This window comes from Cavia porcellus, unplaced genomic scaffold (genome assembly GCF_034190915.1).
Source record: "Cavia porcellus strain 051 isolate PalLab524CR breed Dunkin Hartley unplaced genomic scaffold, mCavPor4.1 scaffold_3, whole genome shotgun sequence".
In the NCBI taxonomy this organism is placed as follows: domain Eukaryota; kingdom Metazoa; phylum Chordata; class Mammalia; order Rodentia; family Caviidae; genus Cavia; species Cavia porcellus.
This window is the reverse complement of record NW_026947486.1, coordinates 72,780,029-72,799,680: the sequence shown is the minus strand read 5'-3', so window position 1 is coordinate 72,799,680 and position 19,652 is coordinate 72,780,029. Positions and strand designations below refer to the sequence as shown.

The window sequence follows — 19,652 nt, the reverse complement described above, 5'->3', positions numbered from 1 at the left end:
CTTTGCATAAAGCTAATTTGCAGTTAGAAACTCTTCTCTCCTCCTGTGCTGCCACACAATCTTTTTCCTCACAGACACTCATGCATGAATTACAAACAACATCTAGGTGCGATGTTAGCTCACTGTAGTATTTTCTGAGGACACAGGTCTTTGAACAAATCTGTCTTGGTGGACTGGAAGCTGTGCATTCAACTCACAAGCAATATAACTGTGAGTTGGCTGTTTTTCAAGGGATTTCCAGAACTATATGTTTTCCTAGTGTCCTATCTTTTAGGCAGGTACTTATTTTCTTTACCTTAAATGTCAGATAATTTATACCCAGCAGGGTTAAAAGATTTTTTCACAGCCTATAGTCGCCTCACTTCCAAAAATTCAGTGCTTTCTTTTCAGATACCTTGTAGCATCTCTCCTCAGACTTCCCCAGCTTTTCCAGGCTAGCATACCTGAAAGATCAAGCTGACCAACCTTCAGTCTTGAGCTGCTTCCTAGGTCAAAAATCATGCATGACCATTCTTAACTGAGGACCTGCCATTCAGTTTGGGTAGTCATAAATAGGTCGAATTCATCTCCAAGAGAATTTAAACTGTAAATACCTAGTTTTGCCTAAATGAGGGTTGCTCAGTCTCAACAATACTAATATTTTAAAACAGATCATTCTTTATTATAGGGAACTTATGCTGTGTATTATTGTTGAATTTGCAGTCCTGTCCTTGCCTTCTGGTTAACACTCACTATCTGTAACCTCTGCATACTTTCAATCTTTTACACAGAGCTTTCAGTTAGTGTTCCCAATCTATGGTCTAGCAGAGCCACTCCTCAGTGGGAAGGAACACTCACCCCATACCTCTTTCTTTTGCGTATGCACGCAAACACACATGCATACACACACACATTTGTGCAGTACTGGGAACTGAATCCAAGGTCTTGCACATGTCATGAGCTTTTCCATGGAGCTCGCTATATCTCTAATCCATTTTTGAGTTTCAAATTCAAAGAAGGAGAGGGATAAGTTATTGTGAACACCTAGTAGGGAAAAGCTGGGTGCTACAATGCATAGGACATCCGCTGCCCTGCATATTCCCCACAGCAGAGACCTTTCTAGTCTAAAATGTCAATAGTATCAAGGGATTCCTCATTCCATCAAATTGTCTCTTCATCAGAAACACTTTGGTTTCCCACTGTTTGTGAGAAAGATGAGATGATTCATGTCCTCTCCTTAAGAAGATATGTTTAGTAATTTGTCAACCATTGCTTTTCTGAACCAGCTCTGAACAATATACTGCTTCTGAAACATGTCATCTGTCTTCTTGCTCATGGTTCATGTAATTTTGGTTACAATGACCACTCCATTTACCTGAATTGTCCACCTCCCATTACCAAAGCCAAAGTGAAATTCTCTCTTCTCCACAAGGCCCTAACTGAGCCTCATTTTTTCCAGTTACAAATAATTTCTTTTCCCTTGAATATGATTATAGTGTTTTATTCATGTCATTTAAAGTACTTATATTCATAATATAATGGAAACTTGAATTGAAATTGTCTTTTTGAAATGTCTTTCTACTTAATCTTTCTTCCACTTAAAGAAAAGGGAAATGAAGCCAATAAAGGTAATATGGTTGGATGAAAGGATCTACTTTCCCATAAAACAGTGTATACTAATTTTTACCCTTCGCTTTGTTCTCCCAGCTTAATTGAAATGAGTTGCACTGAGATTTGAGTTTTGACTATTGAATTTTAAAAGAGACCACAACTTCAAGTCTCAAATTTGACACTTGGCCAAGTGATTTGCCTTTCCTTTTTCCTTCCTTCCATCCTTTTTTCCTTGTTTCTTTTCTCTCTCTCTCTCTCTCTCTCTCTCTCTCTCTCTCTCTCTCTCTCTTTCCTTAACACTATATAGTTCAGGCTGACCTTGAACTTGTGGCAATCTTCATGCGTCAGCCTCTCAAGTACTGTGATTACAGGTATGCGCCACCACATTTGGCTGTATTTACTCTTTATAGTTAGCGTCTACATATTTCCAATCTATCATAAGTGGAAAATCATTTCCCTCCAATCTAAATAGAAATAATTATGGCAGCTGTAAGAATCAAATGAAATTGTGTATTCAAAGTGCCTGCCACATAGTAAGTACTCAGTTAAGTATTTGTCAGAAGACTGTAACGATCAGTTGTACTACTAGGAATAAGATTTGTAGATTGGTGATGATCTGTGGGACTTCACAAAAAGTCATTAGAGGAAAAAAAATGGCAGCTTGTTGGTACTGTTCCCTATTTTTCCATCTTTTCATAAAAAAAATCCTCTATAGACCATCAGACTAGTGCCCAAGCTTTCTGTGGTGTAACTGAGTCCTCAAGGTGGTTCTCAAAGTAAATAGTTCTTAAAGCTCTGCTTTGCTTTTTTTTCTCCCTTTTTGTAATGCTAATGTTAATGTCTCTCTTTTGTCAAGCAAATAACACATAGAGCTGTGGGAAGGTGTAAATAAAGGGTATATTTCCTCTGTTTCTCTTTCCCTTCCTGTATGGCAGCAGCCTGGAGCATAGATGCTATTCAGTGGCCTGACAGAAGTGTCTGTGAAAGGAAATTCAGGATGCATGTGAGATGGCAATGGGATACTTTGCTGTTGGCTCTTAGCCCAGTGGTACTTGGCTCTGACTGCAGTGAGGCTTACAGAGGCATTTCTTACCTCTTTACTGTGGAACTACCCACTCTGTGAGCTTTCTTCCTGCCTAGAACTTTAGAGATAATGGTATGCTACTGCTCAATTATTCCTTTCTTTTAGAGAAACAAGTCTTTCCTTGATATCAGGGCATATATACCTAACAGAAATATACCTCTACTGAAGTGAAGAATGACCTGACAGACCTCAGAAGAAACAGAATAAGAGTTCTGATGCCTTATGTAGATTAGATTATGAATGTGCTGAGGAGCAAGAACTGGCTGGACTGTAAACTCACCTCAGAGCTGACTTCTGCCTTGTCTGAAATTTGGGAGCAAACTTGGTTGAGAGACTAGAGAAGAGGCTTCGGTGACTCTAAGACAAATTGATTTAGGAGCCCCTTAGAAAAGTTTATGCGTCAAGGGTCCTGTTAGGAGAAAAATGTTTCAGGGGGATTTGAGAAAACCGGTGTGGGAGGGGAAGAGCACCAGAGTGGAAGTGAAAGAGTTTTGGTCTGGCCAGATGTGATAGTGCACACCTGTAATCCCAGAATTTATGAAGTTGAGGCAGGAGGATCATCCCACATTCAAGGCCAGCCTGTGTGATGCTGTGAGCTTAAGACCATCCCAAACCATATAACAAGACCCTGTCTCAATCTCATCCCTTCCCCCACTAAAAAGAGTTTTGGTGTGAGTTCCTGCCTTAAGCTATCTGCCTCTGAGAGAGTTTGTAGGATTATTTCTAAGCCTCACATCCCAGTCTGTAAATTTGGTGTAATAAAGTCTGGAGCCATCTTAGTTGCTTTTCTCTCATGACTGAGATAAAATACTTGATATCCAAAGTAAAAGGGGGAATGGTTTATTTAGCTCACAGCCAGTAGAAGTTTCAGTTTATAATCGGCTGGCTCCAGGGCATGGTGGCACATACAACAACAGTTCATGGCATAGAAAGAGAGCAAAATCAACATGGTAGGGAGGGAGACAAGCTTCTTTCTACCCCTTATATTGTATACAGTCTACCAGGATTAGGATGGTGCCAATCCAATCAGTGGACTGATCTAGTAGTCACATATCCTTAAACATAGAATCCTGGCATTAAACCATAAATCAATCACACACTCTAGATTCAGCCACCTCCAAAAAGCCCTATCTAAAACTGCTTTGTGTGTTTTTTTAAAGAGAAAAAAAGCACAGAAAATTAAAAAGCAACAAAGTAAACAACCAAATCAAACAACAACAACAAAAGCCAACTGACAACAACAGCAACAACAACAAAAAAAAACCCTAATAGTAATACAAGATTTCAAAACAGAGTAATAGGAATTTAACAATGGTTGTTATATTGCATATCATTATCTTCAAAGTAATTGTTTAGGTTCCAAGATGAAGGCATGCAAAATGGATCAAACAATGGGATTTTCCTTTGAGCAGTTTTTTTCCCTTTTCCTCTATCTACTTTAACTTTCCGGTCTTACTTTCAGTTTCTTACACTAGCCAGACAATATGGTGTTTGTCTGATTTATTTAACTTACGAGTATAGTCTCTAGTTGCATTCATTTAGCTATAAAAGCCTTGAGCTTACCCCTCATTATAAACAAGTAGTACTCCATTGTATAAAACTACCACATCTTTTTTATCCATTTCTCAGTTGATAGGCATTTGGGTTGTTTCCAAGACTTAACTATTACAAATTGTGCAACTATAAACATGAGTGCACATAATTTGTTGTGGTATGATGTTTTCAGTTCTTCTGAAAAAATACCCGGAGGGAGAATAGCTGGATTGAATGGAACTGATAGCCCTAGTTTTTTGAGGAATCTCTGCACTGATTTCCACAGTGATTGTAGCAGTCTATATTCCTACCAACAATGGAGAAGGGTTCCTTCTTCCGCACAGCCACTCCAGCATTTTTTGTTGTTGGATTTCTTGAGTATGACTTTTTTTTCTGAAATGAGATGGTATCTCAGTGTTGTTGAATTTGCATCTCTCAAGTGACCAGTGATGCTGAATATGTTTTCATATATTTGTTTGCTATTAGTATTTCTTCAGCTGAGAAGTATACATTCAATTCAGATGCCTATTTTTGGATTGGGTCTTTGAATTTGAGGGACCTAATTCTTTTCTCTTTCTTTCTTTCTTTCTTTCTTTCTTTCTTTCTTTCTTTCTTTCTTCTCTCTCTCTCTCTCTCTCTCTCTCTCTCTCTCTCTCTCTCTCTCTCTCTCTCTCTTTCTTATTTTTACTTTCTAGATAGAAATCCTTTGTCAGAGTGAGAGTTGGCAAAAATCTTTCCAAATCCATAGGTTTTCTTTTCACACTGCTGATGACCTGGATGTTTCTTTCTTTTTTTTTTTTTTTTGTCTTTTTTGTTTTTATCGGTACCAGGGATCGAACTCACGACTGCCTGCTTGCAAGGCAGGCGCTTATGCCACTGAGCTAAATCCCCAGCCCCATGGATGTGTTTCTAGTAAGACATCCTTATTTCATTTTTGATTTTAGAGTGAAAATTTCCAATTTTTATCCATTTAGTACAATGTTGGCTGTTGGTTTCTCATAAATGGATTTTATCAAATTGAGATAAAGAACATCTATTCTGATTTTCTCTAGGGTTTTTACCATGAATATATGTTAGATTTTATCACAAGCTTTATCTGTGTCTATTGAGATAATCATGTCTTTGGTTCTGTTAATGTGATGTATTACAATCATTGATTTGCAAACATTCCTAATAATTTTTGTCCTTGGTTTTGTTAATGTGATGTATTACATTGATTTGCCTATGTTAAAACATTTCTGCATTTCTTAGTGTGCAATATTCTTGAGTTTCTTCATTCTGCTTACTATTATTTTATTGTGAGTTTTTGTATCTATGTTCATTAGGGAGACTGGCCTATAGTTCTCTTTTTAGGTTGGGTCTTACTCTGATTTTGGTATCAGAGTAATACTTGGCGCCATGAATGAGTTAGGGAGAATTGCTTCCATTTCAATTTCCTTAAAGAGTTTCACTATTATTTGTGTTAAATCTTCTATAAATTTCTTATACAATTCAGCTGTGAATCCATCAGGACCTGAGGTTTTTTTTTTTTTTTTTATGGTAGATTTTTAATTACATTTTCAATTTCATTAAATGATATTGGGTTATTCAGGATTTTTATATCTTCTGATCCACTTTTGATAATTCATGTTTCCAGGAATCTGTTCATTTTTTCTGTTTCTCATCCTATGAGAGTATAGATTTTCAAAATAGGTATTGATGATCTGAATTTCCACTGGATTTTTAGTGATTTCACCCTTTTAATAACTTATTGCATGGATTTGAGTTTTGTCTTTTGTCTTTTTGATAAGGATAGCTAAGAGTTTATCATTTTATTTATTCTTTTAAATAACCAACTCTTCAATTCATCAATTCTTGTGTTGTTTTCTTAGTCTCAATTGCATTAATTTTACTCTAATATTATAATTTTTCCCTTTGTGCTCTCTGCTTGATTTGCTCTTTTTCAAGAATTTTGAGGTGCAGCATTAGATTGTTTATTTGTGTTCATTCCATTTTCCTGATGGAAGAATTCACCACTATGAATTTCCCTTTGAGGGCTGCTTTGATTATGTCCCACAGGTTCCAATATGTTATATTTGTATTTTCATTCTATTGTAGATATTGTATAATTTCTTCTGTTATTCATTGATTGTTTAGGAGATTTTTATTTAATTTCCATGTGTTTATGGAGTTTTTGTGATTTCTTTTGTCATTAATTTCCAATTTTACTGTGATATGGTCACACAATATGCATGGGATAATTTTAATTGCTTTGTAACTGACTGAGCATGTTGTGTGGGCTAGTATATGGTCTATTTTAGAGAATAGCCCATGTACAGCTGAGAAGAATGTGTCTTTTGATGTTGTTGTGTGGAACTCTGTGTACAACTGCTAAGTCCATGTGTTCACAAGTTTGGTTCAGTTCTATTATTTTTTTGTTGATTCTTCGTCTAATTGATCTATTGCTTTTTGACAATGGAGTGTTGAGGACTCTGTTATAGTTGTTCTATGGCTTATTTGACTTTTCAATGCCTTTTCACATTTGTCTGATATAGTTTTCTGCTCTGTATTAAGTGCAGATATTTATGATAATTGTCTTTTCCTCTTGAAGTTTTCCCCTGACAAGTATGTAGTGACATTCTTTATTTCTTTTGATCATTCTTGGTTTGAAGTCCACATTATCTGCAAACAGAATAGCTACCCCCTGATTTTTTCTGGGTTTCTGTCACATGGAATATTGCTTTCCATTCTTTGACTTTCAGTCTATGAATTTTCTTTTGAGTTAAATGTGTTTCTTGTATACATAATATTGTTGCATTTGGTTTTTGAATCTGCTCTGCCAGTCTGTCTGTTTGGTGAATTAGAACATTTACATTGACGGTTATAACTGATATATATTGGCTTATCCTTGTTATGTCATCTTCATCTTGTCGGTTCTCTCTAACCCCTTGCCCTGTTTCATAATTTCTTTCTGTTGTTGGTCTTGGAATTGTGGTCATTTTTATCTCTTTCTAGACTATCTGTCAGTATTCTTGGTAGTGTCATTTTGGTGGTCATGAATTTCTTTAGTTCTTTGACAGGACAGAATCTTATTTTTTCATCAAATTTGAAAGGCATTTTAGCAGGATACATCAATCAGCATTGGAAGTTGTTTTTTCTGCTGACTTGAAATACTGCACTCTAATCTGTTCTTGATTTGGTGATTTGTGTTGAGAAGTCTGCTGTGATTCTGATGGTCTTTCCTTCACAGGTGATCTGTTTCTTTTCTTACGTAGCTTTTAGTGTCCTTCTTCTGCCAAATTTCTGGGATCTCTTGATGTAGATTTATTTTAGTTATGGGTCTTTGGAGTTTTATATCCTCACTTATCTGAATGTCAGATTATTTTTCCATGCTTGGAAAATTTTCTGCTATTATTTCTGCAAATAACCTTTTTATGTTATTGATTGTCTCCTTTTTGTTGGCACTATTACTCTTATATTGTTTCTGTTTGTATCTTCTTGCTGCTATTGAATTGTTTTTCAGCCCTTTGTTATTGTTAGGAGATCTTTCCTTTCATCATTCTTAGCTTCTATCCTGTCTTCAAGTTCTGGAAGTCTATCCTCAGCTGCATTCAAGCAGTTTTGCCAGCTTTCAATGGAATTTTTAATTTCCTGAATATCTCTTTGAATCTATTTCATGCATTCTACTTCTTTCACTTATTGCTCATTCAAAGTTTCCATAATTTTCTTATATTCCTCTATTTTTTATCTATATCTTCTTTTTTTTATTTTGAATGTAGTAAAAATGCAACAGCACAAGACAGAACAAAGCCAATCGAGACAATGCAGTGAAATTGGTACAGGATTTCACAGTAGGATACTGGGATAGTAGTAATATGTATTATGGTATATCTCCTTAACTTCACAATAGTTGTCCAGTCAATTAGGTATAGTAAAATCAAACCAAAAATAAAACATTATAAAACCAATTGAGAATACTGAATAGAGCAAAAGAAACATAACAAAACAGTGAAAGCAACCTATGCCTTAGAACAGAACATAGAAGGAAATCTCCCATATTTGCTATACTGCACATGGTCATCCTCCCAAGAGATGCTTAAACATATATCCCCAGTAGCTATGGGGGGAGGGGGCAGGCGGGGGAAGGGTGCTTGATTTTCAGCCCACGTGGCAGTAGGCTCACAGGTAATGGTTCTGCTCCAGGCCCACACTGCAGGGGCTTACCAAGAGGGCAGGTGAATGAGCTGCCTGAATCCCTCCATGGCCAGACCTCAGGAGCTCTGTTGTCTATCTATGTCTTCTGTAGATATGCTAACATTTATTTCATAATATCTGTTATTTCTTTTTCTTTACTTAAGAGATTATTTCTCATCTAATTTCTCTATAGCCGCATGGGTTTGTTTCTTTACTTTAGTTATCATTTCAGTTGCTATTACTTCAGTTGTTCAACTTCCAGTTCCTTCCATGTCAGTGTCTCTTGGGCTTGTTCTCAGTGGGTTTGAGGTCTGAGAGTGCATTTTTATCTTTTGTTTTGTCATTTTTCTAGGTTTCTCTAGATGAGTTTATTAAGTCCAAGCCTCTTCCATGCTGACTATCCCATGGTTTAAAGGTATGGGCCAGGAACCTGGTTTCCTTTGTGCTGAGGTTCCTGGGGTGACATGAAAATGATGGATGGGGCTTATTCCCTGGGGCTCACTGGGCTTTCCCTGATAGCAGAGGTTTTCTTAAATAGGGACTTTCTCGAACCCGTACTTTTCCATGTGGTACTCCACAGATGGTTCCTGGGCACTGTGCTGGGCTGGGTGGCGCTCAGCTTCTCCAAGTCCTATGAGGTTGTCCAGAGTATTCTGTTGATGGATGGTGTCAGGATGTGGCACTGGATTAGGCAGATCTCTGATCCTCCAGGCCCCACATGCCTAGATGAAATGTACCCACAAATTATAGTGCCAGAGCCTTTAGCTGGGATGGAAGGAGCTTAGAACCTCTCAGACCTATGTGGCTACTGAGGATGCACCAGCAAAGATGGCACTGGGGTTTTATGTTGGGTTGGGAAGAGCTCAAAGCCTTCAGAACCCATACAGCTAGTCAAGGTGCACCCCTAGTGGACAGTGCCAGGGATATCAGCTGAGGTGAGCAGGGTTTGGTATCCATGGGACTTTTGGGGCTGGCGAGGGTGTACTCCCAAAGTATAGCACTGGGGGCTTACAATGGGCTGATTGGGACTAAGCTCCTCTGGGACCCTGACACCAGCTTAAGCACACTCCCAGGGCATTGCACTGGGCTGGACAGCACTCAGTTCTTCTGGAACCAGCCTGCACTGGGCTGGACAGGACTTGGCTCCTCTGGAACCAGCTTGGCTAGCTGGGGCACACTGCCAAAGTATGGTGCCAGGGCTTTGCACTAGGCTGGGAGGAGCTCAGAACCTCCAGGTCTCACATGGTTGGCCGGGGCACTCCCCCAATGAATTATGCTGGGAAACTGAGTTGGACAGAGCATGGATCCTCTGGGACCTGCAAGGCTAGCTAGAGCACACTGCAAAGTATGGAGCCTGGGCTTTGCACTGAGCTGGGTAGAGCTAGGAATTCCCAGGACCCAGGCATCTGATTAGAGTGCACACCCAAAGTATGGCATGGGGGTCTTGCATTGGGCTTGGTGGGTGTTTTATGAGTTTTATTTGAGCATCTAAACATAACCACTGCAGCAGCCTTCCTCTTAAAGGTGGTAGAAGGTGAAAGTTTGCCAGTCTTAAGAGTTTTCACTCTACGAATCCCCAAAGCATTTTGTGAAACCTACTTTTAGTGAGAAAATGATGTGCGTGAATATGTGTGTGTGTGTGTGTGTGTGTGTGTGTGTGTGTGTGTGTGTGTTAGTAAATGTGATAAGAAGGGGGATACTAGTCGAACAAACCTGTAATTCTAGCCCTCTGGGAGGACAAGCAGGAGAACTGGAAGTTTAAACCCACCCTGAGTGACAAAGTGTCTGAGAAAGAAAGGAAGGAAGGAAGGAAAGCAGGAAGGAAGGAAGGAACTCAATGTTTTAGGAAGTTTCTTGGCTCAATCCTCAGTACTGAAAAAAATAAGGTTTTGTTTCATTTGTAACTTCAATTTGGTATTTTTCTGAATATTCTTCCAAGAGTCTACCAAATTTTTTCATTTCTAGACCACTGTACAAATACTTGAATTTCTTTTGCAAAGAGGGCTTACCTTAAAATATTTAAAAGTATTCCCTGTCTCCTTGAAGTTTAAATTGTTTTCATAACTGTTGTAGTCTGGATTTTACTATGATTTTAGAGGGGACTATAGCATCATAGGGATAATACATGACTATTCAATTATTTTGGTAAAGTGCTGTCTCCTCAAAAAGACTAACAGTTGACACTTGTTATGGGAAGAGATGAAAGAGTGATCCCTTCCAGTACAGAAGTCCAGACATATGGAACTACACAGATACATGGTACTAATGAGGGGTTTTGGCTTAGGAGGGTCAGGGAAGTTTTCATGGAGGAATTAATGATTAAGATGAACTCTTAAGAATCACTGAAATTTGACTAAACAGAGAGAGTGGTGGAAAGTATATATACACACAAGAATATGCAATGAGCATTTCAGGCAGAGGGAAGAGAATGTGTATAGTGCTTACAGTGAAAAAGGCCATGGCACAGTCTAGAAACAAATAGAATACTAATTTTAACTAGTTTTTCATATTTAATTCAAAATTTAACCTGGATTTTGGTATGTAAAAAGTTGAAAATGCAATAATATCCAGCTTCAAAATACTGTTAGACTATATCATGTATGTTGAAGTTGTGGATATAGCATATGAAACACGACAGAGAAAACAAACAAATATACCTATGCTGTTGAGCCAACAATCTGAAAGGTGGAAATGGCAGATAAGAAATATGTGAAACCTACTTTTAGGTTAGGATTATCTGGTGGTGAAACACTATTCTGCTTAAATGGTTATGTTTTGATCTGCGCTGTTTCGTTGTTATGCCCTCTTTTATCTCAATCTCCACTCCATTATTTACTTTTTTATCTTTATCCTTTTAATTAAAGGAAAAAAATAGCAGGATATATTATAGTAACCCACTTTGACTTTTCATTACCTTGATTTAAAGCCCTGTATTACTCTCACCATCTGGTTTTTAACTGATGTTCCCCTATTCTGTTTTGCTGGATAGTATCAGGTTCGAAAGTTTAGGCATCAGCTGTGAAGATAATGAGATTCATTATGACGCCCATTCTTGTTGACTTTTATCTACTTTTGAAGACCTACAATGTCTCCAATGTTTTGGTTTTGTTGGTTTTATTCTTTACTGTTTTGTTCAATTGTATTATAACTAACGATATAGGCAATTCTATTAGAGATAGCGGGAGGCATTATGGTAACCATTGTTGATCACCTTGTATTATGTTTTTACATTATCTATTATGTCCACCCTTTTGACTTGACCGATTCTGTTCTGTTATGTCACATTTGGTTTTACTCTCTTCCAAAAAAGTAATAAGAACCGTGGGAGCAATGAAACCCAAAATGTGTAATAGTCATGGTACAAAAGAGAGGAAAAGAAAGTGCTCCAAACTATATAACTGCGTGTATATTTAAGTGTATAAGATAGAAAATGATATCACAGAGTTTTATTGGATCAATGAACAGAACTGTTTGCAGTATCATTGATGGAATGTCCACTTTACAAGCTTTAATTTTGTGACTTGAACAATTATTTCTAAGATGACAATATGTAATCCATTAACTAGTGATTTCCTACTGTTCATTTTTTTTCTGTAAATCTGTATAACTTGTACCCTTTCCCTGCTTTTTTTTTCTTTTCTCCTTAAATAAAATTAAAAAAAAAAGAAATATGTGAAATGCAAATCTTCCTCACAATTTTTTGTCCAACACATACACCTGTGCATGCAGTGCACAGATGAATTCCTACATAGCTGTTTAGTTGAGGTGACAAGTCCACTGCAAAGAATTGAAGGATGTTTCTGGCAGGTGTCAAGTTCTGAATAATATTCTGTGGAAGATATGAATTGGTGAATAGAAGAGAGGGGGCTTCAAGCAGGAGAGACAGTATGGGTGATGTCTTAGTAGTGGAAAGACAAGGGAGAAATCTGAGATCAATTAGATACACATGAATGTAAAAGCAACAGAGTCTAACTTGAGGCCATCTTAGACTCTCTATGACTCATTAACTAGTCAATTAAAATTAGGAAATTTAAATTTCATTGGGTACCATACATACAGAAACAATGGTCTATTTATTTGGATTTAGCTTTTAAATAATAAATTGTCAAAAATATCAGTATTAATATCCACACTTGAGTATAGTATGGACTAGCCTTCTGCAAAGCTGTGAGCAAGGTGAAAGTTGCTGCTTGATTTTCTCAGAATTTTTCTGCAATTTTGTGTAATTGGTCACCTACCACAATTTCTGAAGTCCTGTTTGTTTATGCATGTTATTTTAGCAGTTATTGATTTTGATACCTCATAAAATAATGACTTTTCTTTCTCTGGGCATTAACATTTTTTGAAAGAATGCTTAAAATTCACAAATACTCCAAACAAAGGTATCCACTTCTGGTAAAATAGCACGTGAAGGAATAGATATGTTAGAGTAGATAATATTTCCTATCACACTTGAAACTAAAATTATCCCTTTAGAATCTTGGCTTTTGTTCTAATTTAAACTTCCTGAGTGTTGAGTCAATAAGTTGGGACAGATGCATGTATTAATTCGGAGTGAGTTTGATCTGATGATGCAGGATATGGCTCATTGAAAGCAGCCTATGTTCAATTGTTTGCAACTGTTATGACTTTTATCTAGATATATCCTCCAAAACTCATGTACTTATAGATGGGGATTTTTGGAACTTGCTGGATCTAGGGTATGTGATACTAGAATTAAGGGTATCTGGTACTCAGTTGATTCACTGATTGGAATTAATGTAGTTCTGGGTGTGGATGAATGCATTCACTGGACAGAGAAACCCCACCTTGAATGTGGGTGACACCACCCAAAAGGCTTGTAGCCTGGATGGAATAAAAGGGAAAAACAGGCTCACTGTTTTCTGCTACTACCTTCTACTTCTCATGCCGTGAACTGTTTCTGCTCTGTGATGTTTCTCTGTCATGTCACTCTGCCTTGGAGCCAGATGACTATAGACTGAAACTTCTACAAGGTCTGAGGTTAAATAAACCTTTCCTCCTTTAACTTGTGGGTGTTGGTTATTTTGTCACAGCAGTTAGACAAAGTAAGTAAGAAAATCACTTTGGTTAAAAGTGTGGAGCTGTAGAGTTACCATGCACCAAGACTTATTATCTTAATTCTACCATTTTTTTTTTGTTGCATGTGCATCAGTTGCCTCATCTTTAGTAAAACAAAGACAATAAAAATCCTTATCTCATGTAGTTACTGTGATGATCAATGTGTGAAGAGTTTAAGATAATGTTTGACACATAATCAAGTTGTTATTATTGTCAGTAGCACTACCACACTATTACCAACCACATTACCCTCAGGTTCTGTTTTAACAGAAAAATAAAGTCTTATAGACTCTTGCTAAAACAGAGACCAGCAGTTGCAATGGAGGAAATGGGAAATCCAGTTGCATTCACTACCTCATATTCATCCCCTAACTATATCTTAAATATGAATATCTTAAAAATGTGAAAACTATACTTGCAGGGATCATTTCTACAGTTTGCTATGAAAAGAAATGTGTGACATTCCAATCCTCATTATCTGTGTCCCTGTTTCCGCAGGTACATGTCAGCTTGGCTGGGCCTATTACTGTGCTGGAGGTGGAGCAGCTGCAGCTATGTTGATCTGTACTTGGCTCTCTTGCTTTGCTGGAAGAAACCCCAAGCCTGTCATGTTAGTGGAGAGCATCATGAAGAACACCAATTCTTACGCCATGGAGCTTGACCACTGCCTCAAACCTTGAGCTTTGAATGAAGATTGATTGGAGAGGGTGGGAAAGGGAAGGAAAGGGAACTTGAAAAGAGGTACTAAGACAAGACTAGGCCAGGTGGTGCCCACCAGCCAGTAGTGCAGCATAGTATCTTTATGCTTTTAGCTCATCTGTCAATTACTTTCACTTTCCTATAAACCAGTGGGTCAGTGGATATTTAAAAAAATTCACCTGGAACATTTTTTTTCACTGCTGAGACAAAATAGCTGGCACCCACAAGTTGAAGGAGGAAAGGTTTATTTCAGCTCACAGTGATTCTGTCAAATACTTAACCAACTAGTGAGTACCCAAGGATGCCCAAGTCTAAATGTGATCCCTTATATAAAATTAGGAGCAGATTCTGACTTGAAAGGTAACTGCATAACCAAGCATCTCTTTGGAGTTCTTCAGTTCCTGTCTTCCTCTTACCTTAAAGCTTAAAGGCCAAGTCAGAATGAGTATGCAGGCATGGGCCATGAGATGGGCAGGGCTGGATCCTACCACTCCCTTTAGTATTTATTGCCATCCCCATCCCCAAACATCTCTGGACGTGCTCACTCAAATAATTTGTGTCTTTCTTAGGACCACACCTTCTCTTAGCTTTCTTCCTTCACGATTGTGAGGAAGCTTGGCAAGAGGATAACTCCCAGCAGGGAAAATGTTAATCATGGTTGCTTGCATATAGTGTGAGGCCACTTCTGTATTATAATTTAGGATATTCATAGGTATTCATTTTCTGTTCTAGTTGAGTAACTACCATCAAAATATAGTAGCAAATAATTCCTAATCCCTTATTGATATAGAAATGGTGTTCATCAGATTTCCTAAAAGGAGACTAACATTTGTTGAGTACTCAATGAATACGAATTCATAGTGATGATGAAAAAAAAAGTTTCTACTTCATCCTTATTGAGATTTCTATCAGAGTTCATTAAATTTAACTTGGAAATTTTTAGTGGCAATGTTGCCCCTGTAATCAGTTACCCCTGGTGGTGTTAATACAAGTTTCTCTACCTGTTTCAATGACTACTCATTAAATGATCTTTCCTCCAATTAAATTAAGCTAGACATGAAAGAGCACAGCCCTGATGTCACCTAAGACTGACCTTTATCCCGTCTGTACTCAAGCCCAATATATGGTGTAGAATATGGTGTCTCCTTGGGTCAAAATTATTGACTCTTTCCCTCAGTTAATTCAGGTTAGATCTTATTGAACCATATCTACAATTTTGGGCCTGTTACTCAAAAAGCTAATTCATGTTCTATCCTTATTTTTTCCTGAATGATTTGGATACAGCCTTATCTAGAAGATAAAAGGAAAAAACTGGCTTCATGAATGATGTGCTATTCATTAGAGTCAGGATTCTTATATTGACCTTAGGTACATAAGTGAGTTCAAGCATATATTCCATTGCATTCATATTTCATTCATTCATTTAGCCCCTTATTAACTATCCATTTCTTCCAGTGTCTTACTATGTGTTGTATTCTGTGTTAAGTATTAGTGTTAAAGAATATGGACACAGATTTTAATTGTAATAAGATCATTAATGAAATATTATTAATAACTGTAATAAGGCAATAATAAGGTATTGTCAAATAGATAAATAATGGCCATATTGCTTATGTGTTAAGAAAATAAATAAAAGATGCTAAAGATCTCAGAAAAGCCATATAAAATTTATGGAATGATCTGTTTCATGGAAAACTTTTCCAGAAAAGGTACTAGAATGGGTCTGAGAGATGAACAGGGAGCAATAGTCAGCAAAGGTAAATAGTACAGTAGGCAAGGGGAAGTTTAAGCAGAGGCACAGAGAGAGACAGGTATAAAAAAAGGAGGCAATACAAGATGAAAAAAAAACAAGGGACGCCGTGGTTATTCTAGACAAGGTAAAAAAAAATTGGCTTTATACTAAAGAAAGGCCATTGAAAGGGAAGGGCCATAAACATATCTGTTATATTTTCCCTAAGATAAATTTGATTATAGTAACAAGAATGAAAGAGAATAGAGAAAAACCAGAGATCTTCATTATCTACGTGGAAAAGATCAAGTCCTGAACTGAGTTAGTGACTGTGGTACTGGAGAGATAGATAGATTGGAAAGAGGATACAGTTTGAGCATTCCTAATCTGAAAATCTGAAATCTGAAATGCTACAAAATCCAAAGCTATTTAAGGGTTGTTTTGGTGCTCAAAATGTTTCAGAGTATTTGGGATTCTATAATTTTGGATTTAGAATGCTCAATTTGTAAATTCTATGAAATATTCCAAAATCCAAAAAAAACCATGAAATTAGAGACATTTCTGGTCCCAAGAATATCTCTCAACATACATATATGGGGTAAGTCCTATAGAATTTAATGTTTAATTGACAAGTGTAGGTAACAGAAATAGACAATTTTGGGATGACCACTCTGGTATGTGGGTGGTTCCTATTAGCAAAGTGGGGAATACAAGAAGAAGAATAGATTAAAAAACCTGGTGATTAAATTCATGTCATATGTTATCTCCTTCAAGGATGTGGATTAAGCTTCTAAGGTAAAGCAAGTTGAACATACCTCAGTAAGAGGGAAGGAATGTAATTGGAATTGTAGAATTCTATTTCCCTAAAAAAGATGACTCAGAACAACTGAAATAAAAATGGAACTGGATCAAACCTCATTTTTATTGCCTCGACTCAGTAATGTAGCCTTAATTTAGGAAAACAGCGTATGGAGAATATGTAATACGTTTAGGAAAAAGCAGATCACTTTCTTCAGAAAACTAGATTTGATTGAGCGATCTCTTTTTTTTTTTTTTTTTTTTCCTTGGGTTAGGAAATTTTGGGGGAATTCTTCAGGATAGTATTTATGGAAATGAGTGTGTACATCAAAGTCATAGCAAGCAACAGATGGTACATTCAGCGAGCTTAATTGACATGAGCTTAATGGAAGAACCCTTTTGGTAGTGTGAATAAGGTTAAGGGAACCTAAATGTCAAGTTAAATAGGGAAAGACTTAATAGTGAGGAGCCATCATCACACCTAAGACTGATGTAGTGAGAAGAATTAACAGTGTTATTGGAACCCAGAAGGAACTCTAGCTGTGTGGGATTGGCTGTCTGATAAAGAGTGGTGGGTTTAGGTAGCAAAATACAATATAAATATAGTATATAAGGGGACATCAGAATAAAATATACATCTCACTTTCTTCCTATTCTCTAATATTTTTCCAGTGCCCAGATCCAATCAGAAATCAGCTAACATAGAAGTCTTTCACTACAGTCCATTGATGTTAGGCCATGGCAGGAGAGGGCAAAACATGAAGCTTGAGAGTTTTGGGGGTGAAACAAAAATAACTCAGTGTCCTTAGCCCTAATGCTGTCATTGTCTTGTGATTCTCTTGAAAGTATGTGCTTTGCTGCGCTCCTTGGCCCAAATACCTAAACAAACTGTGCAAATATTATAATCTAAGAAGGAAGGGATTACTTTGAAAGAAAAATTTAAAACAACTATATTCTTTTAGGAATTAGTTGTTGAGAGAAGTTAGTTCGACTGTTTTTTTTTTCCTGAAGAAAAGAGATAATATTTGAAAAGTATTCATTTTCAGGGAAGAAACAAGGCCTCTGGGGGCTTAAATTCAGAGAGTACTGAGTACTATATTCAATTTGAATTTAAATTTCTCCCTGCCGGTATATGGTTTCTTCTCTCCTAAGCCTTGTTTTGGTGTAAATATCTGACGGATCCAATTTTTCCCCTATGGTCTGGAGTAGACTTTTGAAAGCTGCATTTGCCTTTTTGGGTTACTATTGTGCATGGGGGAAAGAGAAACTCGGAGATCTTTGTTTTTCCCATAGCTAGCTGTCTGTCATGCTTTCCCCACTTATGTGCAGACTGAATGCCTAACCATGGGTCCTTTTAACCTTGGAACCACTTCCATCTTGGGGAGGCAGTGAGAGGTAGGAGACCATTCACCTGGCCTAAGTCAGAGTAGACTGAATATTTAGGAGAGCCCATTTAGCATGGCACTTTTCCTAAAACAACACTGGATGGATAGTGACTGTCCAATTTGCATGTCTTTATAGGTTAAAATTTCTACACCTGGATGACAAGGTCTAAGTCGGTCATGTCTGTCTGGAGCACAGGCTCACTCTAATGGCACTCCTTAACCTTTGATCCAAGAGGAATAGGTGCTTCATTGACTAACAGCTACTGGTGATTTTCAGATAGTGGAATCCTGTGATGGTGGAATATGTGCCCCAGACCAAAATGGAAAGGCTCTGGCCCTTGGGAAAGAAAATTCTGGATTTTGCAATATTGGGTGGCAGTAAATCTTGGTAGGATGAGGCAACAAGGAAAACTTCTGAGAAGTAGAGACTTTGCACACTGTCAAATAAAATGCACTAAAAGGAAGAGTTCAGTCCTTTCAGAATGATATATGATTGATGTACTAGTCAGCTTTTTGATAATATAATGAAATGCTTGAGTCAGACGAATTGTGAAGGAAAGAGATTCATTTAGTTCACAGTTCTGAAGGTTCAAAGGTATGGTGCTTGCATTCATTAAATTCTGTTGAGGGCCTGCTCAGCAGTATCACATCTTGGTTGTGGCAATGGTAACATTGCGTATCAGTAGAAGCCACAGACTCAAGTGTCAGGCTGAGGTGTTCATAGCAACTCGTTCTCAGCAGAACTACAAGAGGGTGCAGAACTCCATTAGTCCTTTCCAAGGGTAGGATCCTCAGTTGATCTACATCAACTTATATTAGGTTTTATCTCTTAAAAAATCCACCTCCTCAAGTTGTTACAGTGGAGACCAAGTGCCTAATAGATGGCCCTTGTATTTCCCTGCAGTTTGTGTGTGGGGACCCACATTCCCATAACACACTTTCTTCAGACTCTAGCATTCACTCTATATAGAAACACCAACATACGAAAATTCTGGGATTGCTTTTGGTCCCAAGGCAGCCTGGTAATGAGGAAAAATGGAAGTATGAAAAAACTAGTAATGAACACATTGTATAAAAATGGAAAGCATCTTACTTCATGGCTTAAGGGGAAAGGTGTGCTATTTCTAGAATTTGTAATCAATTTCCCACTGGGTCCAATAAAACTGTCTTAGTAGACAGGAGGTAGAATCCTTACAAGGAATACTTTCCACCTTGCATGCTTGGTTTAAGATCATTTTTTGAGCTGGGGGGAGCTGGAGTTGAAGAATGCTTATTACCGACCTTTTTCTTGGGTGTAGGAAAATGAGTTTTCGGCTTCAATTTTCTTTTTTTCTACTTATGAGATTAGGATCTCTCAGGGTTGAACTGCTTTCTAAATGCATCAAACCCCCACTGAGTCCTACAAGCTAACAGCAAACAAACAACTGTTACGTGTGCACACAAATTATTTTAATTTTCATTGTGGGAGCCGCTTATATTAGGAAGGGAGAGAAGGGAGAAAAAAAAGTGCTTGATTTTGACTGCAGCACTGTATCCTGTTTCCTCCCTTTCCAGAAAGGAGGCCCTGGAGAGTAATACTTGG

The 19,652-nt window shown here is 37.5% G+C and overlaps 1 protein-coding gene across 1 annotated transcript in view; it reads left to right on the top strand.

Annotated features, from left to right (window-relative positions):
* Positions 1–16,805, top strand: part of Lhfpl1 (LHFPL tetraspan subfamily member 1) — a 79,461-nt gene extending 62,656 nt beyond the window's left edge. The window contains exon 4 of the mRNA XM_003467628.4: positions 13,958–16,805. Coding sequence (XP_003467676.1) covers positions 13,958–14,139 — 182 coding nt within the window. The 3' untranslated portion in view covers positions 14,140–16,805. The remainder of the gene's footprint in view (positions 1–13,957) is intronic.
* The last annotated feature ends 2,847 nt before the right edge of the window (positions 16,806–19,652 follow it).